The following is a 26,466-nucleotide window of genomic DNA, read 5'->3' as shown; positions in this document are numbered from 1 at the left end:
CAAGTCTCAGCAGTTAGCACATGTACAGAATGAAAAACTCCAAAATGAAATAAATAACCATTTAAATGTATACAAATGCAAATAAAATATAGGGAAATTTAAATTCACTCTTAAAATGCCCTATATTTTGTTGTAGTATTTAATTTCAGTCAACAGCATTGAAAGTAGCTCAGTGTATGGTAATGGGTTCTTACACTGTGCAAGCTCAAACAGTAAAACACTTGAATTACTCTTAGCAAACAGGAAATGTCTGCTTCTTGAGTTCTGTAGCACACACGGTTACTAGAGCATCATACAGCCTTTGCTAGCAAGACTTTTTAGACTGACTACTTATGGTCTTAACCATTTATCTGTACAAACTTTGTAATGGATAGTAAACCTGTATTGATAACCAAAGATAAGAAACAGCTGTTCTCAGCTTCTGGGCTTCTGCCAAAAATGAAATGATTGTTCTCTATGTGTAGCTGTAAAAAGTACTGCATATTTTGTCAACTCAAATTTATGCAAGGTTAGAATCATCCAGGAGACCAAAAGTGTATTATAGACAGCTTCAGAGCAATCTCTTGAAGGAACACTAAATCCAATTATGCAGAACATCACAGAATTGTTTGTTATTCCTATAGCACTTAGCTCTCATGAAAGCAAAAGTATTTGTTCCCCTTCTAATGGATCAAGAACACTAACGTATGTGAGATTCTGTGATAATAAGTTATGACGGGAAAGCTCTTACCCAGACTGATTCAGAAGCAACAGAAGAAGTACATCTTCTGAAAAACACACAGCAATTTATTCTGACCTTCAGTTATTGAATTCAAAACAAATCTTAAAGGGAGAGAACTGTTGCTTGGTAGTATTCCCATTGGGAATATTAAAGATTGGGAGAGAAGTATATAAAAAGGTTAATTCTTAGTTAATACTGAAGGGTATTTTATTTTCCAAAATGATAACTTACTGTAATCTCATTCAAATTATTCCTCAGACAATACCAATCCCCATGGGTAAGAAACCTTACAGTTGTCACTGAGTAAGCATTTGAAAACTATGTGATGGACCACATATTAGCACACAGGTTAGCATTACTGAATAAAAACATGGAAAGAAATCGCCTAGTAATTGATAGTGTAAAATGAAATTGTAATCTGTCTCTAATTCCTTGGCTTTTGTTTCTTAGTGCCATCTAGATGATGGAGAATATTGGATCAGTCACCAAAATTGCATTTACGGCAGTTTATGATTTCACAAGTAGAAAAAATAATTTATCATCATGTTTAAGAATTTTGTATGAACCTGAAAATAGGGTTAAATGTAGGACATACTCCCTTACTTTAAGGTATTTAACATCAAGACATTACATAATATTCTATTTTTTATAATGTTTGCATTCCTATAAGTGACATAACAGATTGTATCTTTACATCATTTGAGGCTACAACAGTACACAGAAACCGAGCAGCTGCAGCTCGATGGACGGCAGCCTTGGCCTTCACAGGTCCTCAGTGTGCAGTCTGGAAACATTGAACAAAATGGCAGCGCCTGGTCCAAGAAGGAATATTTGATCATGTATAAATTAAGTGTATATTTGAGTGTTTGTATTTTAAAATGCATACAGCTATGCTCTTGCCTTTGTGGGCCATGATGCAGACTTCAATGGGAGGGCAGTGTGCTAGTTTTCCAGGAGATCTAACACCATAATTAAAATTGTCTCTTGCACATTTTGAGAGTTACTGGTTCTCATGGTTCATACCTTTGAATTTTAATTTTACTTTTTTTAAGGATGCAAATCTGTGTAAATGTAAATAATAGGAAAGCAATGACACTCAGCTTAGCTACAGGTGGCTGGTTGGAAGTTGAAGACAGCAGGACCTGCAGAGATGCTGAGGTAGAATTTTCAGAACTCCTTGGCCACCAGTACTCTGAAACAGTATTATCATATTTATGGAGGTAGACTTTTCACGAGGGCATGTAGTGATGGGACAAAGGGGAATGGCCTTAAGCTGAAGGAGGGTAGGTATTAAGAAGAAATTCTTTGCTGTAAGAATGGTGAGGCACTGGAAGGTTGTCCAGAGAGATTGTGGACTCCCCATCCCTGGAGGTGTTCAAGATCAGGCTGGATGGGGCTCTAAGTAACCTGGTCTAGTGAAAGGTTCCCAGCCCATGGTGGAGAGGTCAGAACTAGATGATCTTAAGGGTCCTTTCCAACCCAAACCATTCTATGATTCTATTTCTTCCAAACATATTCCTTCCTTTCCCTAGCTTCTTACTATAGTCCAAAATGTATGTGAAACCCATTCACCCTCTTCCCAGCCTGTACCCTGTTCCTAGTAGCTTTCCCTTCTCCTCTTCTGACCGTCTAGAATGGCAACAGTTTCCCTCCTGCTGCTTTCTGATTTGTCTCCCCTCTGTGGAATCCTCAGCCTCCCTCCAGCCCTTCTTCACAATTTATGTGCATGCAGCTCTAAAAAAATAGCAAGATTTCCCTATACAGCCATTTTTCTAAGCATGTTTCATCTCTTTCCTCCAACTCTTGTTGCCCACACTCAAGTATGTGGACAAGGGAGGGGCACTATGCTTCATTCTGCAGACTGACTTCTGTGAATCTGGTACAAAATATATGAAATGTGTATATAGGGAGTTATTATTTGTATGGATTGTGATTTGTTGACTGTTAAAGTACCTGCAGTTTGGGAGTGGTGTTTTTAAAGTATCCATTTTGAATAAGAGAGGGAAAGAAAATAGACCCAAATGGTCAAGCAGCTGATTACTAGTTGTCTTAGTAACAATTACTTTCCTTTGTGAACAGTAGGGGTCACTAAAAAGAAGGGTTACACTGGGTGAAACAAACAGGCTTTTTTTTTCCTCCACTACATCACTTTTCATATGTTTTCTGTTTTAATCGTTATATTAAAGAAAATTCTTGTTGCTACTGCTTTTGACAGACAAAAAACTCCTAATAAAAAAACCACCTCTTGATTATGACCTAAACTATAAATTATCTCTGGCTCTAATAAAACCTCTAATAAAAAATATTTTATGATTGTTTTGCCACAATGAGCTTTATAAAACCTTTGTTACAAAATATTTTCATTATGCTGTAAGTTGATGTTGACATTTAACACTGTGATAGACAAGAGTGAGTAATGTAATTTCCTCTCTATTTGTTGTGATCACACTGTCATTTTTTTCCATTATTTGCTGTTATTGGAAGGCAATAAGCACAATTAGTAATGTGGAGAAATAAAAATAAAAGTGTTTACCAATTAGAACAAGTCAACAAGAGAATAAACAAAATACTTAGATGGTCTCTCAGTGTAACTTCGTGCAACATAAAATGTAAACAAGAGCATAATTCTGTTCATATAAAGAGGGAAAGTGCTGACCACACAAGGAAAGAAATAGAACAAATCCCAGTCAAACACATTAGCAGGAGGAACACTATAAAAGAACATGCCAGAAAGAGAGGTTGCTTTCTCTGCTTCGTATCTGTTCTGAAAGCTTAACTGTCAAGGAGGGGTTTTTATATTTATCTTTGCAGCTGAATGAGTTCAATTTCTCTCAGATTAGGACAGAAATTTCTGAACAGTAGGTTAATCCTTCCTGTCTTCACGGGCAACTGAGCAAACAGACCTGTATCAACGTGGCCGAGTGTAAAATTGTAATTCTAGAGATTAACGTTGTCTTTCCTGTTTGACCTCCATGTTTCTCTCCTAGGTATGTTTCTATGTATGCATGTATGTGTGCAGTTATTTATTTATTTGTATGTTTGTTTGTTGTTAACAGCTTCTGTCCAAGGCCCCTGGGAGAGGGCAATCTCACCAAACAAAGTGCCGTATTATATCAAGTGAGTATAAATAGTAATTCATTCCAGCTATTTACATTTCTTATTTAAGAGGATATTTAGTAATTTTCTCAGATTATTGTGAACTGCTCCTATAGTGCCTCAATGGGAAGGACAAAAAGGAGTAAAGCATGCTATACATTTCATAAAAGTGTCCTAGTTATTTAAAAACACTGTAGGATGCATTGATTTGTAAGTTGTTTGGGTTTATGCTACTGTAAATCACCTGCAAATGAAGTAAAGCTTCAGGGTATCTGGATTGTAGTTTGATTTGTGCCATTGCCCACTGAACAGTATGTATGGCAGGTTTTGCAAAATGTGATACACTAGGAGTTTTTTACCTAGCAATGCACGTACTCAATACTAAGAATTGCTTTAGGGGCAGTACTTGGTAAAGTCCATAGCTGGGGAATGACATGGGAAATTAGTCCCTACAGACTAATCTTTTTTAGTTTAGTTCCCAAATTAAATTAGTTTGCTTTGAGAGATGTGCCTGCACAAAAAATGAGTAGAATTTTTTTTAAAAATCAACAACATGGAAACACCTGCTTCTTGTGCCCTAAACAGATTCACCACACAAAAACAACAACAAAGATCTTTTAATACATTTTTTTCTTTTCTTTTGAGTTCTTTACCTCTAATATGCCTTGAACTACTTATATAACTTCTGAAGGAAAGAGGTGATGCAATACCTGCTATAAAGGTGGTAATGCAAGTAACAGAAACATGGGTATTGTTTAATACACATAATACACATTTTTACCTGATTCTTCCTTATATTCCCTAGACAGTTTTCAAACTCAGCTGGTGTCACTGAAGCCATCTGGTTGCAGTTAGTTGCAATGGCACTTCAGTTGCAACTTTCACAACAGGGTGAACTTCTACAGCAGCTTTAGAACAAGCATTTGAGTTATGCATGAAGGCAACTAAGTCTGTAGTGCAGTTCAGAGGTACAGTTGTACCTGCCTGGTTTACCCTCGCGTTAAATTTGTAATTTTTCGGGTGTTTGCATTTGGCTATGAATAATGAAACAGTCACAAGGAAGCTGGAAAGCTCAATCAAGAAGGAGAGGCAATCTACCAGAGACATGCTGGAAAGCAAGTTGTTGGTCTGGCATGTGAGAGTCAGTTTATGACACTAATATGAAGGAAAAGATCCCCTTTTACTCTTTCACATGGCATGACTTGACGTTATGGGGTGAAGTGCCTTGTCAATTCTTAATGTTGGCACAAGATGCATTTCATGCCTTGCTTCCCATCTCTCTTGGTGCTACTCACATCCAGCAGCCAAGGGTAACTGTTGACTCTGTGCAAAAATAGTCAGTGCTGGTCTTGCTTACTCCTTAATACTTTTTAGTCTTCTGTACTAGGCCATTTACAAATTCCAAAGAATATATTTATTTTATTTTGTTCACCTTAGAAAATATTTTAATAACCATAACAATTGTAGCATTAAGAAGTCATGCATCCTTATTTAGGATCCTGCCAACTATGCTGGTTTGTCACAAATCAGTGATTGAGATCGCTTAAAGAATCACTGTCAGAGATATTAACAAAAGTGGGTTTATAAAAGCATAGCTTAATAAAGTTCACTGGCAAGGTCCGCTCTGTTACTTCCTACAGGGATGAAACATACAAAGGAAAATCGAGTTCAAATCTATTTCAAATGATTTACATACAGACCGAAGATGCCAAAGGGTGAGGTAAACCCTCCTGTTGGGTCACGAGTTTGGGAGAAGACCCTCTTGTTTTCTAAGCTCCTGATGGAGCTTAGCTGTGGCTAGGTCCAGTCTTAGTCTCAGACTTGGACAATGGTGTATGTTTAAAGGAATTAACTACATGGATTTCATCAGTGTTGGTTTAGCATGCTATATCAGCCCTTATTGAGGATCTATTGTAAATAATGGGTCTCTCCACCTTGGTAAGGAAGGATTTCTTGGTGTCAGGTAAGGAATCTCAATCCTTGAGAGGGATCGCAGCTCAAGGGGACAGTTGCTGGTGTGCAGTCCAGTTGTAATTTAGAGAGAATTTGAGCTGGAGTCATCCAAAGATCAGTTGTTTATAGAAAGGTCTCTGCCTCAAGGAACAACCTTGAGAGTTGTCCCAGAGCAAAGGGAGATCACCACCATGCAGCCACGTTGCCTTGCAGGGAGAGCTCGGAGGAGGCTCCATGTGGCAGTTTAGTCTAGTCCTTCCTTGGTGACCAGTTTGTAACCAAGGAAGTGTCCAGATTTACCCAGTATTCCCTATGATTTTTACGTAAGCCAGGGTATAAGAAGAAAGGAGGAAAGACCTTTGCCCCTCTTTCCTTCCGGCAGCTTTGGAGGTGCGGGTTTCCCTGTTGTTGAGTCTGTCGGGTTGGGGAGTAAGGCCTGGTAAGGCCTTGCTGACCTTGGGAGACAGAGGTTGCCAGCGGTCACTCCAGCGTGACTTTCTATTGTCCCAAGGAGAGTAGTAAAATATTCTTTTGCTAATTCTTTTAGTTGCTAAATCTTGGGCTAGTGATCGTATATATTTTATTTTGGTTTTGTTCCTTTTTTTCCCTTCCCTCCTTCCCTTTCTCTTTTCCTTTGGAAATTGTACATATATTTCAATTGTATATAAATGTAATATAAGTGTAAATATATTTATATATATATTGCTTTAGCTGTCTCTCTCTCGTTTTGGTTCTCTTGGGTTTTTTTTCCCTCTTCTCCCTTGGTTTGGGAGGGGGAGTCTTGTGGTGAGGTTTGGGGACTTTGCAGGGAGCCAGCTTCAAACCATATCACTCCTTTAGGTTTTCAAAGTTCTGGGATAAAGAGGTTGACTCATAGTCAAATTTAATATAGTTGGAAGGGTATGCATGAGGCTCCTTGTACCCACAACTTTCTTTGTTCTTTGATAAATGAGTCTTGGAAAAGCCACCTGCTATTCACGCATTAATGGTACAATCCACGTTTCAAGCTCACGTGCATCGATGCTCACTGGGTCACTCTGCCCTTTTAGAGGAATTCTTGGCCTGGCTGCAGCTCAGGCCCTTATTTCCTTTGGAGCCTGTACCAAACTATTGCTAGTTTGGTTAAGGGGTCAAGTGCGTCTGTCATATGTTACTAGTTTAATGTAAGTTTAAATTTAGCCACATCCTTGATAGAAAAACTTGCTGTTCTTGAGATGCAAAACAAAGCAGTCAAATTTTCATGAGTCTTAGTGAGCTGTTACATCTATTGACTTCTCCAGCTGTCCTCAGTCATTTTTCTTTACATTCTTTCTCATCACTCATATTTCATATTTACAAACAACTAAACTGTTTTCTATTCCATTTTGTCCTTTAAAAGCAGCATATTCTTTCTCTAATCTTTGACCTATTACTTTTCAACCAGTTGTTAATTCTCTAAAAGAACTTCATGAAGACTAAGAAGCTGCAGAATATTGGTCTTAACCCCCTTCATTAACCAGATTTGCTACACATTTTACTGTCTTTCATTTTATCTGCTTTTCCCTTGATGCTTAACTGTTTTCTCTCATCACTTTCACATTTGCAATGACATTACACCCAATAATCCATAAATCAGGCAGTGCTTAGTGCTAAATCTTCAGCAGCGATGTTTATTTATGGCTAGATATCTTTAAGACTTGTGATTTTCCTGGTTAAAATTTCATTTGTATACTGCTGATTAATCTGTAGCAACTAGTTGCCTCTAAAGCTATCACTTCAATAATTCCTTCTTGAGCTTATTCACACCAGCTGGTTGGGGTTTCTTTCAAATTGGATTGGTGGAGGCATCATTGCCATGGAAAATATAATTATCGACAGTGTACAACCTGTTTCAGTTGTTCCCAGTCCCTGCCATTTGGTAGTTTCTTGGCCTAGTGTCAGCCTCACGAAAACTGCCTTTTAACGGCCTTTGCAGCATTCTGATGGATCACCCTTTCATGTACTTCCCTCCTTATGGAGATAACAAGCTAGGCCAGAATTTCAGCCCCACTTCTCTCTTCCCCAGCAAACTGAGGAAATCTAATTTTTGTGTTCCAGGACAGCAGAAGTATCCTGGCTTCCCAAGCAGCAAGTGGACATTGCTGCCTGGGCACTGAGCACTTGCCCAAGACCACAAGGTGTTACTGAGTTAAATACCCCTGTTTTGCCTCTGAGATAAAACATGTAAAATTGCTCAAAAATAACATTTTATCCAACCATTTTCTTTTTGATCTTTTATTCCTTGATATATTCCCTGTGTCTAGTACAGAATTTATAGGTTTTATTAGATTACAAAAGGAGAAGACTATAAAAGAAAATAGTTTTCAGTTTAATCAGTCCTGTTCTTTGAAGACCTTAATCCTACTCTTTCTGCAGTGCAACCCAGAAAATGGGAAGGCGGAAGCAGGCACAGACATGTCTGCACTCTCTAATAATGTTTTAAGTATTCATTAAAATTTCTAAATTTAAGTTTTTAGAAGACAAAACAGGTAATTACCTTAGAAATCTGAAAAGCAAATGGAAAAAATACACACCTCAAAGATTACTGAATATGCGTGAAAAGATTAAAAAAAGTCTCAAATTCTAAAAAAGACAGATACTAAAGGTAGAGAGGCTGCAGATTTTAACATTGTAATTCAAGTTAGATCACATTTTAGCAGCACTCCCCCCCCCCATGATGAAAGGGATCTCACGTCTGCATGCATGCACACGCATATTCTTATCTTCCAGTCGAACAGATAGAGAAGCTGCTTCAAAGCAGTGACAGATAACAAAATGAAATGTCTGCTTTCCATTTTGCAATACCAACAGAAGTGTTTGGTCCTGCTGTACAACCTCATCCCTCTGCAGTGTCTGTGCTCCTATGGCACAAGGGGACGTTAAGTATCTGTCCTGTGAACCATGTTTGCCTCTCTTTTGTGTATGGCTTATACTGTGCTCTGCAAACTTGTCCATTACTCAGTTTCCTTGGTTTAAGGAGGAGGAGTTGGATGGAAGTCTGCAACATACTTTCTCTCTAAAAGATAAAATTCTGTAGTCCTGCCACCGTGATGTGCTGAAACTTAGTAGGTGTGACTTCTATATTTGTACTAATCTTTGACATTATTCTCTCTCCGTGTATCTGACTTGCCAGTTAATAGTGTCTGTCTTCTTACCCTCTTGCTGTGCCCATTCTTTTGAAGGATTTAAAATGCTTCTGCAAAAATACAGTAGTCTTTCATCTCAGTGCTTCCCACAAAGGAAGCGTTCCAACTTATTTCCCAGCCAAGCTTATTTTCTTATACAGATTATAGCAGTTCACTGAACTTTGTCCTGCTGAGGACAAAGCTGGATTCTCAGGAGCAGAGCTTTGACTCCTTGAGAAGATCCATGTGAGCCTATCTATATAAATTAGCTATGCAGTGAGCTAACTCCAAGGAGAGTGCATCTCCACTTGCTTACTCTCTTCCACATTGTCATTTCCTATAAGAATACTTGACTTGAAGTTAATGTATCAGCTTGTGATATATATTTTTGCTAGTTTTAGATCCTGCAGTCTTTCCCTACTTCACACTGGAGATCTAACAGGCCAGTTTCTATAAACATTCTTCTTTGTTGTCTTATTTTTTAATCTCTCTTTTAATTGTTGTTTAACCATGCAGAATTTCAACACACACACACAAAAAAAGAAAGCTAAGAGCCCTGAGTTTTCATTGTAAAAGCAAACAGATCAAAGCCATGATTCTTTTACTTTTGTTCAACTTAGAGACAGGATAAATTAATGTATCTGAATTAAATTCTGCCAAGATAAAATAAAGCTAAGAGATGCTGTTCTGGGAAAATCACTTGGGTTAATTGTTTCTTCTGCAGAATGTAGATAAGTACAAGACACAAAAGAAAGTAGGAAATATCTGTCAGACAGAGCAGAGAGAGATGTGGAGAGCCATAAATAAATAATGTATGATTATGTATATGTAGTGAGTGAAGCTGTGAACAACCATATGTATGAACAACCATGTGTTAACCTATCTACCAAGTACCAAAAAGGTATTATTTTGGCTTCTTAAAAGCATAGCTATTATGATTTTTTCCCATCTTTCAGTTCTGAACTCTCCATAGGAAAATTGAAATACTGTGAAGGAAAGAAAAAGTATAATACTTTTCAGTCTGCCTTTATGTGATGTAAATTCTAATGCTGCCTAGCCTCAAAACCTAAATGATATTTCTTGGAGGCTTGTCCAAGTGCAGAGTTTTTCTTTATGATTTGTAGGGTTGTGAAGCCTTGGTTCCAAAACTTGTCACAAAAATTTAAACTCACAGTGTAAATAAATGAGAAATCCTGAGCCTTTAACTACCTTTAAAATGAAAGCAGAGGTTACAAACAGATGTGTTCCTGCTGATTGAGCAAGAGCACTCAAGGAAGATACCGTGGGTCTGCTCTTCGTTACCATCTGTCAGCAGGGAGTTACTGCCCTCACATGAGAAGTAACTGAAGGGGATTTAATTTGTTTTTAAATGAATTATAAGTACTCAGCAGCAGTTTTAGCATATCCTAGCTTGTGTGGGAACTGGGGGCAGGGCTACAGCCTCTTGTTATGGGCAGTAACTGAGAGAAACCATGTGCTCTCCCACCATAGCAGGTGTAACGTGGCACCCGTTGTGGAGGGCAGAGAGCAGCTTCCTCAGGTGCTTACACAACACTTGGTCCTCTTGATATGACACTGCTCATGGTTAAGTGGAGAGTAAATCTCTCAAGCTTTGTTGTCAAATTCATTCAGTACAAATGTTCATGAAGAGTATACAGTGCTAAGCATTACAGGGGGTTAAGCAATGCAAGGGTAATTTTTGTGCAGGTTAAATCTTTTAAAATGTGTTGTGCAGGTAATGAGCTGGGGAAGAGAATTTTAGATGGAATCTGCCTTTCCTGTTTTCCAAATTGAAGGAGACATATCAACATTTTGAATCTATTCAATCCAGCTGCTCATTGTTTTCTAGCTCTGGGAGTAGGAAAGTAATAAATGAACTATTTTTCTAGGCAATAGTGTGAAAAAGTAAACTTTTGATACTGTATAAGGAGTTCATGTATTTGTAGTGTAATAGAACATAATTACATAACCTTAAGTAATTTACTTTTATTGTAGATGAAGTTGTTGTATTTGTTGTAAGCTGAATGTGATTTTTGCTTGAATTTGACTTTTTACTTCATTTCTATCAGCTTCATTTTACTCTAGTTGTTAAATGTAGCCCAACTGGATTTAACAACTGAAGTAAATGAATAAAAAATTAACATAGGCAGTATAATTTTTACAAAGTTGAGTGACATCTATACAATATGGTCTTATTTTATAGAGTATATGCCAAATCTTCCATTAAAAAGTAGATTTTACAGCTGCTCCTTATAGCTAAAATTTATTGCCATCGACTCAAAGCCCATGTTTTAAACATTGTGTGCTTAATGAGCAGGATTCAAAAATAGGAATTATGTTTGATTTCCACTGGAATGCTTTGAACTTGAAAAGATTAGACACATTAAGGAAAAAAATAAAAAGATTTGCCTGTCAGACTTTTCTTTTTTTAAAGATCAATTACATACTTAATTTAGATGACAGACAAAGAGGAGACAGCTTCTGACAACTGTCCAATGTAATCTTTAAGGAAATGGGGAACAATATCTCGGATTTTTTTTACATATTCTTGTTATACCAAGAAGTCTCATACTTTCTTTGTTTCCTCCAAAGACTGACAGCTTCTCCAAAGCAGCACTTGCCACATCCATTGTCTGCATTGCCCTTGGTTCTGTGTCCCTTCTGATGCAGTTCCACAAATAGACAAACTATTTCCCCATTCCACACAAGAGAAATTCCATCTGTATAATAAGAGAGTCAGCATTAAATTGATCCCTCTTCACCTACTGTGCCTTTTTTTGTCTTCTTTGTGGTCTTGTCAGTCTGAAATGTGGCAGGAGTATAATTAATAATTGTGTGTTAAGAAATGTTTCAATACCAATGAGAAAAGAAGCAGGTATGAACATGTAGGATTTACATTTCCAGCTCTATTTGCTATGGAGGCACAGGCTTTGGAGGACTTAATTGCTCTGTATTGGCATCTAAGGCAATGCAACAATCGAGAGAAGACTGAGAGTTCAATAATCAGACATACCAGCTGGGCTATTCCTGTTTCCCTAAGTGGCCTGTCTGTCAGAGCAAGGTCAGGTGTTTTCTTGGATTGACTTTTTTCCCAAAATGAACTCATGGAAGATGCTGAATTGCTCTCGAATCTGTCCTTTCTCTGACCTTCTAAGATCCCAGTTCTACAGACTGCAATAAGTTCCTGTTATTCAGAATATTCCCCACCTGTCTTGGCACACTTCTTGTCATGAGAGATTTGTTTAGTGTTTACTTATTGAATCATGACTATGAAATATTTGGGCCATTTTTCTCATAATGGGACCTGTTTCAATTTTTTTTTTCTTGTCAAGTAATAGCTGAAACCAGTTCTGTGTTGCACATCGGTCTTTAGACCTTCAGTCTTGAGAATTAGTTTGGGTATATATATTACACTTAGGAGCTATAGATTCTAAGGGACACATAAAATGAGTTAGTTGAGAACTGTATAAATGTCAGTAAGATTGCATTTCAATTTAAGTGAAGATTCTAATGACTAGGTTAAGAATTATCAAATCATCTATATTCATTTTGCTTACTTCTCATTTTCTGTTTAAAAAGTTGAATTTTATGAGATAAATTACAATTTCAAATATGATCTATAGGTTTGGCAGCCTCTTGCATGCTACTTATTTGATTTGAATTTCAAGTATTCATCAGATAAACTTTTATAATAGGAAATCCCTGGCTAGATAATTTCAGCAAAACCAACCATAAAAAATGCATCACATCTCTGAATGAATTGCTTTTCTTACAAGTAGCTTTGATAAGACAAGCATTCATGTTTTTGTCCATGGCAATTGAGCTCAGAAAATGAGATTATGGTACAACACAACAGTCATTATCAAATAGCACCCTCTATATAACCAGCCTAGCAGGGTCACTGTGTCTACAGTGGAGCCTTCAGGGGAGAGAAGTGAGCAGAGGTCAAACTTTGCTACTCAACACCCACCCGGTCTGTCTTGGTCCTCCCTCCTCTTTTTCAGTAGGACCAAAATTTGTTGGCATAAATACCATACGTAGGTTTTAAGTTGGGGGCTGGTGGGAGGCACAAACTTGCTTAATACAGCAGTAAATCACTAAGAAAGAAGGTTGCTGTAAATATGTGCAAACTTGTTGGTATGAATTTTATTCTTTACGTATGTACTTCACACTTTATAATGTGAATTTACACACTATTATGTTAATGAAATTTAGTGGGCTGTTGATGTGGGGGGGATTAACATTAACATTTCCATGCAGTAGGTAAAAGTTTTTAGAGAAATCTAAATACTTAAAACCATGATAATTCAGTCACATTCAGTTTTTTTATATTTATCTCAATGTCTGCTAGGAAAGTTTCTACTATTCTAATGTTTAAGTAGAAAAATGCTGCTTTAGATATCTGGCTAATAAATAGCCCAGATTGCCTTTTGGATTTTATTAGGTACTTGTCTCCTGGTTTTCTTTTTCAAGAGGCTTTTTCTGTCACTACTGCAGAACTAATACAGGAGTAGAGGGGAAAAGATACATTTTTCTGTGCTTCATTTTTAACAAACTTAACTCCATTTTTTTGCTTAAAAGCTGTATTATTGGAGAAAATGTTGTAAAACATAATACTTCAGGGTTATGGCACCCTTCATGAAGCATACTAAGAAAAATTGTTAGAGAGAAATGTTACAAGCGTGGAATTAAAATGTGAAGAGCTAGCTAGAAAATTACTCTGTTTGACGTGGAATAGATGACTTAATACAAACATTTCAATTATATCACCAACATAAAACACCATGGTAAGATTTTAATCATAGCCCAGAGCATTTCTGGATGGGACACGAGTGTCATAATTTGATTATAATTAGGAGACACTTTTGCAGCAGGAAATATCCCATAAGCATCTCAAATAGATGGGACTTAAAGGGTATATAGTTGTACAAATTTATTGGGGTTGTTCCAGTATTTTAGTGGTTACGACCTGAAAATATGGAATAAAGAAATATGATAAAGACAAATAAAAAGTAATTAAATTTCAGTTCAATAAAAACACTGAAATAGTAAAATAAGTTTTGTTTCCAAGTAGTATTTTCCAATCCACCATTCTGGAGGGTCTATAAGCAAAGCGATATACATTACAACATTGTAAAGAATGTGACACAAAGCTAACAGATTCTGCTGCATGCTGAAACACAGAAAAGCTGCACCTTCATTAGAAAATAAGGAGCTGCACATGTCCTCCCAGATCAGTAATTTTTATCTACTCTTTCATCTTCAGTTTAACTCTGCTTAATTGCATTCGGCTTTAGGACTTCATCAATGCCAACGCTGGTAGCTGACCTCACTGACACACCTTTTACAAAACATAGAAAAAAGTTAAAGGCATTGCAAATGTGACCAGATACAAAAACAGCAGCTGCAGTAAAGAGGATACAGCCATAGAGGAGACTGTAGATGTCCCCAAGTAAACCAGTGGATAATTTAGTTTTAGATATAAACACAGAGAGAATGACAATATGAAGTAAACTCATAGGTGAATCTTCCCTCAATTGAAATTTTTAAACTTGAAGGTTTAAAAATACAAATTTGATTGGAATCTTAAGGTTAAAAAATGAGTTATATGCACATATATGTATTGTTGTTACTCCTGGGACTACCTTTTCCCAAACAGTTAAGGAACAATTTGAAAAGTATTTAAAACAAAATTCCCATCAGTGAGGCGGTTTTTAACCATGTTTGCTGAGAATCCCTGGGATAAAAAAATCATGTACTGAATTTGATAAATATGATTAAACACCTAAACTTACAGAAGTTCTGAAGTAAGCAAGCCTACATTTATGATAGTTCTTCTTACATCTTGATTACAGTGTTGCATGTCATTAATTTGCATTTAGTTCTGTGCTTAAAAGCATCTTCTACTTCCATTTTTTCACCAGCTCCAGTCATACTGCAGTTGCCAGTTTTACTGAGCAGATTTTCTTAGTAAATTAGTTCTAATGTGAAATAATTTTGTGTTTATTAATCAGCTGTTAGCTACAGCAGTGATGTTCAATTACTTTTCTGCTGCGTTTTGGTGATTCTTGACTATAAAAATGTAGTCAATGAATATTAAAAGTTTGCTTTCACAACAGTGTTGATATTCAATGTTTTCTTTTGTAAGACAATGCTAGTTCAAGTTCATTAAAAAATCATTCTGAAATTATGCAGTTTAAAATGTAAAACTAAACTCTGTAGCTGAACTATCATTCAGAGTTATTCACCAACTCAAACAAATAGGACTTTGGATTTTCTTTAAATATAAACCTCGCAATTATAGTTTCAGTATGCATAGAAAGCATGCATTTGTATTTTAAAAATTACTGCATGTTTCATATTGCCTTTGTGAAGCACAAAAGAAAAGCTGGCTCCAAGTGACAGCCATATTCTATACTTTCAGAGATGACTGAAAAGCATGTTAAACATTATGTATTTTGCTGGATTTAGATTATGTAATTTTCTAGAAGTATCCCTAAACTAAACTTATACCTGAATAATCTTCAATTTCAATGTGTTTGGTGTTTTTGGTGGGTTTTTCTGTGAACGCTATTTAGAAATTAGCCCCCCCCCAAAAAAAAAAGGAGGAGGACTGCTCCACCAATGACAGACCATATGGTCTGTCCATGTCAAAGGAAAGCATGTTCATCAAGCTGCTACTGTACTTCTGTTCAGCAATAGGAACTCAAAGCAAAGTGCTTGTCACAGGGAGAGAAATAGTATTTAAAAGCATTATTTGTTTAAAGGAGAAAATTTTCATTTGAAACTAATTTCATTGAGGTCATAGCAAGTTTCTTGGCCAGTTACAGATAGTATATTTCAAAACAAGTAATTGGAAGAATGACAGTTGGACATGGAGTAGCTGGATGTTAGAGAACAAGTCCATTTGCTTAACTTCTTCAGCCCCTTAGACATTAGGAGCATAACAAAATTTGTTTAGGACTTAAGGTTTCTAGTGATGTATTTCCTTTTAGGTTTATCTGCTACTTCTTTCCTTACATGGGAGTCTTTCTTCAGGACTACCCTTTTTAAAACAAAACAAATTTCTCCTCTGACACTGTTCAATATCCAGAACATTGCTCTTCTTTTTCTTGGAATTTGTGTCTGTTTCTAGTCCATGTTTTTTTTCCTGCCCAGTCATTTAATTTCTAGCTTCTGTTCTATGTTCTCCCTAAAACAGTTCTTAATAAGGTCACTAACAGTTTCCTGCTGTCCAATTCCAAGAATCTTTTCAGAGTTCACATTCTTCTAGGTCATTCCACCACTTTCAACAAACCATCTTGCTGCTGTCCTTTCTTGTCTTCCCTTGGCTTGTTGTCAGGCTTTGCCTTGTAATAATTTACTGCTCGCTTATTCTGCATCTTCCCCTTGCTTTCTAATGCTCCCTTTGCAGAGCTGGTCCTCTCCCTGGAAACACTCTTCCTCCAGCCCATTATTCTCTTTATTCTAGTTTCTCTTAGCACTGCTTTTAGTCTTCAGTCCCTGAGCATATCCTAGTAGAAACCCCAGCACCACTCCTTTCAGAGTTTTGTTTAGTTTAGTTATGCTGATGACTTCTAAACTTGTTAATTACAGTTTTCTCTCCTGTTTATAGCACTACCCATTAGATGGTTATTAAAACCCAAGCTCAAAAAGAACAAAATAGATGTTTTCTTCCGTTGAGAGTTTCTCTGTTGACATTTCAATTATTTTACACAACGTTTTGCTGCCTCTCTTAGTTATCCTACATGCACTTTATGCCTACTTACACATTTAGTGTTGCTTGTCCTTAAGATAATTTATCTCCTTTTCCTACACCAAACAAGTGCTTTCTGATTCCTGCCTAAAATAGTCATCTTCTTCTGAGAGATTTTTACTTGGTACTCAGTCACTGTGATTAGATAGCACTAATCTCATTCAGCCTCAGCCATCACTGATTCATTAAAAGATGCTGTGTTCACTGTATTAACAATACACAATAACAATAGTTTTGTGAAAGTTACATGAATTGTAACAGCTCAGAGTGTTTTGTTGCATGAATTATGAAATATGTGAGAAGAATTTAGAAATTGTGTGCAACGCTATTGCTCTCTCCATCCCTTAATCCCAGATTACAGTTCAGAGCATGATTATTGCTTGGTTACTTACCACTGTATTAGCCTTACTGTACCTCTGCACTAAAGGCAGATACTTTTTACATTCCACCCATTCACATGGATTAACAGAGTTTTAAGGGACAACAGAAATAGTCTTTTCTTATCCAGGTGTCTCACCTGTCTTGAGGAAGACTGAGGTGATCTAGATCCAGCAGAAGTTTCCATGCCAGCAGGCTCCATTAACTTAAATCACCTTGAATTCTTTGTCTGCCAGTGTTTGCAAGGGCTGCCATGGTCAGAAATATCACTTTCTTACCTGGGGAGCCTGGGCACAAAACTGTAAAAAGCTAATTGTCTTGGTAATGATGTTTAGTAACAACTTTCTGTGAGACAGGTCTCAGATTATTTTATCTCTTTTAGATTAATTCCATAAATTCTAAACCTTTGTATATTGGGAAGTTACCTAACTTGGTTTACAACTGTCAGTTTTTTAACACATATCAGCTTCATATTTGTTAATTGCTATTTGCTTCTGACTCCCTCTGAATTCCACCTAGCTGCTAAAGTTTTTCCTACTGTGGAAGAGAACCTCTCTTGTCCCTTTTTGTTCTGAGATAATATACCATAGGACAAGGTACTGCAGAAATGTGAATTAATCCTGAGTCCACTGACTCTTGAGAGCAACAAGCTGCCTCAAGGCTGTCCACCACACCAGGTACAGCTGCATTCAGCAGTAGCACATGAGCAAATTGGTGTTCTCTGCAAAAATTATAGTCGTATTTTCAACATAAAGCCCTTCTCTGAACATCCCTATATGAAGAGTGGGTGCTCACTGAAGAAGGTATTTAATTAGAGTGCTGTTCACTGATCATCTAGTTACTTCTGCACATAACAAACAGCAAGAGAAAAATGAGTTCTGAGTTTAAGAATCACTGGCAGAAAAACTTACACTTAAAAGCAGACTCAGTAAACACAACCATTCTCAGTCAAATCTGTATTTTTTGCACAATTTTGTACATTACGGTGAAATTCCAGCCGTCTTGAGTGCAGAGCTGTAGCAAGTATAGAGGCTTGCACAATAGCCAACAATTCAAGGGCAAAATTGGCCAGGCTGTTTTAAAACAGCACTAAAGCATACCAATAGACTGAGAGTGGAGTTCCTACTGGTGCTGCTGGAAGAAAGTTTGACCAATCATTAAACCATAGTCTATCATGAATGAGAATTTAGAAAAATGTTTTAGCAGCTATTCATCCTCACGCCAGTCCCCATTTCCAGCAACCTCACACTGAACCAGTGACGTAGCATAAAGATAAATCAAGTTCTTACACCAGCTCAGCTCTTCACAAGAGAAGGCAAGTTTCCTTTCTGTTAATGAAGCATGCGACACAATGGATCTCAACTCTAAATTAGATTCTCTAAGTGGTGCTACAATGGAGATATTTAATAATAACAATTAGTCTGTATAATGTACTCTCAGCAGCTGCCTGTGATGCTTTTCATTGCAGTATTCTTTCCTCACTGCAGTCAGTACTACTGAAATGCCATTAGCAACATAGCACCTACTTTATATGCTCAGACGTTTCCCCAAAATTAGAAATGGTAGTTGCAAGTTTTTTCCTTTCTCATGAAAGATGTATGCTCATGATTTGCAAGGGCTTGGTGCATTACGAAAGATATTACCACTACTATCTATGCAGGTTTTTTTAAACATCGTCTACTTGCCTCAGCACTTGCCAATTAACCAGTCACAGCAATACCCCACCAACTTAAACCAGAACCATATCCCAGCATCCACTCAATTTATTGTCCTCAATTTGTACTTTTAAATTCTTTGAAAACACAAACTCTATTTTCTAAATCCTAACTGCTTTTCTGAGAAGGTTTTTCTCTGAAAAATACTTTACTTTTACTGGCAGCATTGACACTTGCATTTCCCTGTTCCTGGAATTGGTGCTCCTTTAGCATGGCTCAGTCACAGTTCTAAGCTCTGCTGTACCTTTTCTATTACTGTCAGAAACTTCTTTATTCCACCTTGGTATTAAAAGAAGAGCCTGCTTTCAACTTTGAGTCAAGCTACAGTTGTATTATTCTAAAGCTTCCTTTTGAAAAAAAAAATTAGAACAAAGTCCCTATCAGAGGTAATTAATTTTGACAGTGTGGGCTTTGTAGCAATTCACAAACCTGTACTTTGTGCATCAGCATTCCTTATTATTCTAATTAAAGTGGAACATTGTGCCCTCGCCAGTCATTAATGGGTTTTCATTTTGTAAATGACATTTGCAAAAGTTAAAACGGGCAGTTCATATGAAGTCCACAGGCAAGAGCGTTAAAATTAGCATCACCATAGCAACAGTCTTCCATCATTAGTATTCAGGGCAACAGCAAATGTTTTGTTGTGCTTTTGTTTCCAAAAAAAGATTTTTCTTCAGTTGTCATTCATAAATAGAAAAGGCTCAAACTCATATATTTCAAGTAAAATTATTATATTCATTTGGATGTCGCTGTTCTAGAATTTCCCAATTTTTTTGAGGTATTTATTTTTCAGGGCAGAGGTTGAATTTCACAATCTCTACAGCTGTGCATGTCTAACCTCCTGAGCGACATTTATTCATTGCCAACCTGCTACTCAATGGTACAGTTTCATATAAAGTCTGTCACTTCTCCTCAAGGATCTGTACCAAGTAATGGATTCTGCTGAGACTCTGCAAAAGATGTGTACACAGAGAAACACGGTCAGTCCCCCCACGAGTGGAGTGTGGTCAGTGCTGGGTTTGTTGGTTACATGACGCTATTTATATATCAGGTTTTTTCCCTCCCAGGAATTTAAATGTAAGTGCATACATCACCTCTGATGAAACAATATTCAAATACCATCTCGTCTTGCACATTTTAGAATTCAGGACAAAAAAAAAATGGATGCTCCTCATCCATGAGGGAAACCAAGGTAGATTATGAGCATACTCCAATGTCCTTTATTGGAAGAGGTGGTGCTGGCTACTGTTTTTTCTCAAAGCTTAAAGAGGACTTAGTTGTTTGGAAGCATGTTGCAGCAATATTTTGCAGTTTGAGAAACAGTTTAGCACTGCGTCTCCTAAATGGACCCTGAGGCATCCTTCTCACATAGACCTTGTTCAAAGAAAAGCATGCCATGGATACAGGAGACGCAATAATTGTCCTCTAGAACGAAATATTTTGTTGCAGGCAGAAAGGGGTTAAGAAAAAAAGCAAGAGGGAAGACATTGAGGGAAATAGATGATGAACAGGATGAGGTCAGTAGGACTGCTGTTTTACTTTGCAGTATCCTGGTTTTCAGTAACGAGCACAGATCAGAAGTAACTAAATGTTCTCTAGCATTACATCTCTGGGTTTTAATTTGGCGCATGAAGGTTCCTTTTTTCCTCTTCATCTTTTTAAAATACTTTATTTTGCATAATTTTGCAGAGAAGAGTCTTTAACGAGTAAACACACTTTAGTGCATTGTAAAAGCTGTAATATCTTTCCACTTCAGGAAAGATATTCCTGTATTTGAATAAATGGGGTACATTTTCATACAGTGATTGCCTTGCTCGTACTTGCCATTGTAGTACTGATTAATTTTTCAGCTAGTGAGAACTGCAGAATTGGAAAACCCTTAAAAATGGTGAATACTTACATACCTGAGGAACAGCGCTCTCAGGTTAACTAAAAACCATCCATGGTGGGTTGACATTTGGTGTTTGGCTCTTGGATGGTTTTAACACAGAAGGGGATTGCAGTAACTGAGGTTCTAAAAACATCTACATGCAGGTTTATGTATTCAACCACTTATTTTCTTTCTTTTACAGAAGCACCTTTTTGCTAGCCCAAGTTCATTTTCCCCCTATGCTGATTCACTCCACTTTTTTCCTTTTTTTGTGGGTTGTCAGATGCTTTCTGGGAGATTCAGCATGCTAAAGCAGTTCCTTTTCTCTCTTTTAGACTTCCATATCCTACTGCACTGAGGATACTTACTGAACTGTAATATTTTGCAGAATTTTACCATTTGATCTTCACAGATAAATTCAGTGGAGAAGTACAGCATCGTAAAAACTGAATAATTTTCACTGAATCCAGAATGCAGTCTTCATTTAACTAAAAGATTTAGTGCCTAGCATTGTGTCTAAGCAAGCTTCTTAAGTTCAATACTAGTTTATTGCAATGCTGAATCTTATAATCATCAATTAAGTAACTTACCTTTTTTAGAATCAGCTTTGGAGATCTTTTTAGATTATTAGCTCTTCACAATAATTAAACTGTAACATCATTAGAAAGATTTACCTAAATTGCAAGGGTTTATAGCCTTGTTTATTGGAATAATGATAGGCAGAGAGGAAGGATCAGTGACAGATTATTATTTTCCATTCCAGACTCCATTCAGTCACAGACAGATCCTTGAGCAGTGGTGTGGCAAATGAGAGGAAATTGCCAGTTTCTCATTTATCCAAAATGGGTAAATGCTGTGTTTCCCCAAATATATGTATGTATACTTTCTACTTAGGCATGTCCTTGAAAAAGCTACTGAAGCTGTTCTTCATTAAAGATGTTTCTGAATTTGGTCTAGAAATACAGAAGGAGATGCACCTCTGTGAATACAGATTTCGGATCTGCCATGCTAGTTGCAGATTTCCCTTCTAAAGAGTAAACTTAGAAGCAGAAGTAAGCAAATTAAATATTCTCAACTTTCTAATATATTATTCTTCTTTAAAATCATACCCAGCTTAAACCTGTAGGCGCCCTAGAGAGTGGAAATAAGTGCCTTGCAGCTGTTTTCCTGAGTGTAACAGACTGTATTTTGTAGCTGGAAATGTCAATGATTACAGGAATAAAAAATAAAAACCAAGAGTTAGAACTACTAAACCAAAACCACATTTTTATTTCTCATCTATAAACTTTTAGTGCAAGTAATTGGGAATAGAGGCATTTTGAAATTTTACTTCAGTGTTTAGAAAGAAATTTCTTCCAGATTTCTGCCAGCGAGAGCTTTTTAGCTACTAGGACCCAGTTGCTGAAAAGCATATTTTATCTCTGTACTTCCAATTACTTTAAGTATCACCTGAAAATTAGAGGTTAAAAAACTGATTCCCAAAGACCCCTTACTGATGAGCTCACCACCATTTCCAAATACTGGTTTGAAGTTCTGAAACTGAAATGAGATTTTGATATAAACCACCATGAGATTATCTTTTGGGACATAGGTGCAATCACCTTGTTCATTTTTATTAATTACTGCCTGTTAATGGAAGTGCTTATGCTTTTAATAGTTTTGTAATATTAGCAAACAATTAAAACAGCAGACAGCATTCTGTATCTTCATATTTGACAATTATTTTCTCCTGCATATCTTCACTCATCTGTTTTTCCACTATTTTAATTGTGCTATGGCACAAAAGCAAAACCTTACTATTATGGTCATTACATGTTAAAGCTTGCTTTCATATGCTATTATTTCTTCTCCTGTTTTCAGTTTGAGTGAGGAATAAATATTTCATCACACTCTAACAATCTTGAAGTGAGCAGAAGAACCTACAGAGGACTCCCAGGTTATGATGAGAGCAGTTTAGGTTCCAGTCAGACTTAGTGCCAGAAGTTTGCAAATCAAATTTAAGTTCTGCGTTTAAAGCAGCTTGCAGGGATTGAGAGATATGTTCATTGATTTTTTCAGCAAAGCTGCTTCTTATTTTTAGTAGTGTAAAAGGGATCAGAATCTGGCTCTCAGCATTTCCTCTCATGTATCATGTTTTTTCACATCAGTGCCCAAAATATTGTGGAATAAACATTTGCCACTGGCAAAACACAAATCTGTATCTGTACAGCTTTCTCTTGAGAAAATCAAGTGCAAAACCCTCAGCGCTGCTTTGCTCTGGGGCATTTGCTCACTATTCTAGAAATAAGGAGTGGAAAAGGCTCTGTCAGTGTGAATCCTTTATCAAACTTGCCTGCACTCACATCGTGCGGTCTTGCAATGATCCTCTCTGGTTTGAACTGAGTCAGCTGATGGGGCTCCTTTCTCCTGTGTCAGTCCTGACACTGGTTTTGGTCAGTGACATGTGTTTGTAACACTCGGAGACCTCCCAAACAATTCGTATTTTGGTACCCATGGTTTTTAAAGTACTTAGCAACTTTTTTTCCCAGTTTTATAAATTGAAATTAAGTTTCCATTGACTTTAAAGAGATCTTTCTGACTCTTACTCACGCTTCCATTTTCTTGCCAATATGCATTAAGTTTATCTCCTACAAATAGTCATTTACAGTTCTGAGAGCCCAGTGGTGCTCTGACATCTCCAGACTGAAGTTATGCTCATCTGTTTAGCCAGTTCTGCAGCGAATTTCAAGGACAATGACAAAGGTTGTCGCTGCCTTGCCTTGCCTTGCTACATCTTGCAGATTTTCAGCTTTCCTCAATCCGCTCTTTATTAGATCCTCCCAATAACTGTTAAAAATTTATAGCCATGCACTTTCCTTAAATCACAGCTGTTCTGTTCTTTGTGAAGAGGTTAGACAAAAGAGACAACCAACCAAAAAAAAACCCCAAAAAACTAGAAAACTGCCTCCTGCCTCATTGTCTAGACTTTAGATTGCTTGCCACAATCTTTCTTCTCTGAGCTCAGCCTGCTGCAAGGCTCAGCACTCTCCAAAACCACAGCTCAAATATATTCTAATTTTATACTACTCAGGTCTTTTTACCACTATCTTAAAGTGATGTGCCTCAAGTAAGAGCATTTGCCTGCATTTTTTGTTTGTTTGTTTGTTTCAGAAACATTCCTGAATTATATAGAATATCCTTTTTTGTATTAAGAAAGTAGCATATGTGCTGGTGAATAATGAGTAAACCTCTTCAGCAAAATAAGAATAATTTGTGGGTTTTTTTCAATGTAAGCCATTCATAAGTGTAATATGTACTGACAACCTTTAACACAAATTCACCTCACAGATTTCCATTGCAAGTGAGACCAAACAGGTGGCAACCCCCAATCAGTGCCTTGTTATCACCGAGAGGCTTTGATCTACCTGATGTATAATAAATAAGATTCCGCATTTTAATCATCTTGCTGCTTTCATATCACTTGTGTTGCAAGTTCTTATTTACAAAAACTCATCCTGACTTTGTTGATATTTTTTTTATTCGAATTTTTTTGATCATTTATTTATTTCAGCATACCTACCAGTAGACAGATGATACAGCAGCTGGAAGTTGTTATACTATATATCCACTGCTTCCCTATCCACCTTTGTCCTTTTCCAATGCCTACAGAAGATGTAACTATTCTAGTTTTTTTCTTTTAACTCTACACTATGTAAGAGGCTGACCAGATGGTCCTTTTAGGTTAAGATATTGGCTGACAGAAAATGAAGTTAGGCCTAAACTTTGCCTTGTTTTTTACACGTACTCCTCACTATAAAGCTGCATTATGCCTTTATGCTCTAGTAAAGATTAGAGCAAGACTTTTTTTTTTTAACCAATGAAATAAACTTGAAAGGCTCCTTAATAATAGCATTCTCAATTCTGCTGTTACATATATATAACAATCTAAGGTTGATGTTGTAGTTTTCTTAACATTTTAGTACTCATTCTACCATTCAAATTCCCCATACTTACTTGTGGCCAGTGTGATTGTTTCGAGACAGGTAGGTTCTGAGCAAACCATTTCTATTAAAAAGGCAGTATTAAGACAATTATATTTACACAATATATAAGAATATAAAATCATAGAATAGTGTTGCATTGCTTGTGATTAGGGATTCTTTTTACTCACTGAAATCCAGTGCTAAATTTCTCACCAAACTATGTAATGTCAAACTTAGCACTTTATTAAATGTTGAGTTAGAAAAAGGAAAGCTTTACAATAGACAATTAAATTGTGCTCTAAAGGGTATTTTAAATTATCCTCATAATTCCAAATTATACAAAAAAACTAAGTAGAGAAAATATAATTTCAGCACAATGACCTAAGTACGAAACTAAGAACTGTCTTTTTTGGTGTTGGAGTTGTTGGCTGGAACTGATTTATATAAACTGTGCCCATCTAGGAACAAGTGAAAAAAATTTAAAATCCATCAAATTGTTTTAAGTGAGAGAATGGAATAGCCTGTCAATGTGAGAACAGCATGTACTCACTAAGGAATGCAGCCAAAATTTTGTTTGGAAGTAAAATTCAGCTCAGTTTGTAGAATGCAATGCACTAAAAGGGTTAGAGCATCGTCATTACACGCTGTGCTTTTGCAGCTTACAAACTTGGCAAGATGCAGAAGTGTATGTGCATACAGAGTCCAAGGAGGAATGAGTATTCTTCTATGTCCTGCCTTTTACCAGTTTCTTGTAGAAATTGCTGCCTAAACCATTGCTTTGTATATAATGAAACGCTAAGAAAGAAATGCTGGTATGCATTGGAAGTGCTTCCTCAGTTCATTAATTCTGTCAAAAATGGTGCCAACTTACAAAATAATAGTTGGTTTTCATAGAAAATTTGTCTGCTGCAAACTTTGGAAATTACATGTAGAGCATTCAGCATTTATGGCTGTTCTTCCTTGGTAGTGATTGATTTTGTCAAATTAGTTGTTTTCTGGACAGAAAAAATGCTTAAAAATAATTAGTTTGATTACCAACTGATTTCTTTGGTAAGTTCATCACAAAAGCTTGAGGATCTAACACAGCACAGAACTTCTGACTATATTGCACAACATTTAAATCACAGGAATTTGAGCTGATCTAGAACTCTTCTGGCTAGTAGGGAGATGTTTTAGCCATTTATTGTAATGGATTTATTCTGCAGGGACAGGCCCAACTAGTTTCAAAAAGGTACCATGGCTGTTTCAGCAGTTCAGCTGCATCAAACTCCCACATTAGGTCAGATAATTTGAAATAATATATATTTGTATATATTTTAAATCAAAGCACATATATATGCCTTGAGTCCACAGGAGCACTAAGTGGCAAGTAGAGGAGTACCATGACCAGTCTGCTGTAGAGCCATTCACCTCTCAGCAATAAGAACAAGGGTCACTGTGTGAAATTTGGACCAAGAAACAACTATTATTCTCAGGGCAGACACACATAGCAGTGCTATGGTAACATGTCACTAGATTATTGTCACATTTGAAGAGTTGCTCTCTCTTGGCTATTTCATAGACTAAATCATTTAATTAAATGGCAGCATAGATGTAATCACACTGGCCTCGTTTTCTCCAAATTGTGAGGAAGTTTCATGTACAATCTTGACATGGAAATAAAACAGTAACTTTTCTCATCTCTGATCCAACATAGTGTATTGTCACCACCAAATGATCATTTTCATTGCACAAAATCCCTTTTTTAAATTTTAATTTTTTTAAATTTTAAAGCTCAGTGAAGTATAATGTTTACAATGAAAACTATCAGAAAGATTATAATAATATGGCAGAAAGGAAAAAAAATCTTTATTTGTTTGGGGAATGGAAGAC

The 26,466-nt window shown here is 36.7% G+C and overlaps 1 protein-coding gene across 12 annotated transcripts in view; it reads left to right on the top strand.

The window, feature by feature from the left end:
* Positions 1–26,466, top strand: part of DMD (dystrophin) — a 1,013,774-nt gene that overhangs the window by 895,989 nt on the left and 91,319 nt on the right. For all 12 annotated transcript variants that reach the window (XM_027688940.1, XM_027688937.1, XM_027688948.1 and 9 more), the window contains one exon: positions 3,778–3,838. In XM_027688940.1, coding sequence (XP_027544741.1) covers positions 3,778–3,838 — 61 coding nt within the window. The remainder of the gene's footprint in view (positions 1–3,777; positions 3,839–26,466) is intronic.

The sequence above is a fragment of the Neopelma chrysocephalum genome, unplaced genomic scaffold, assembly GCF_003984885.1.
Source record: "Neopelma chrysocephalum unplaced genomic scaffold, ASM398488v2 Primary Assembly neopelma1_76, whole genome shotgun sequence".
NCBI lineage: Eukaryota > Metazoa > Chordata > Aves > Passeriformes > Pipridae > Neopelma > Neopelma chrysocephalum.
Note: the sequence above shows the minus strand (reverse complement) of the source record. Positions and strands in the feature narration are given on the sequence as shown.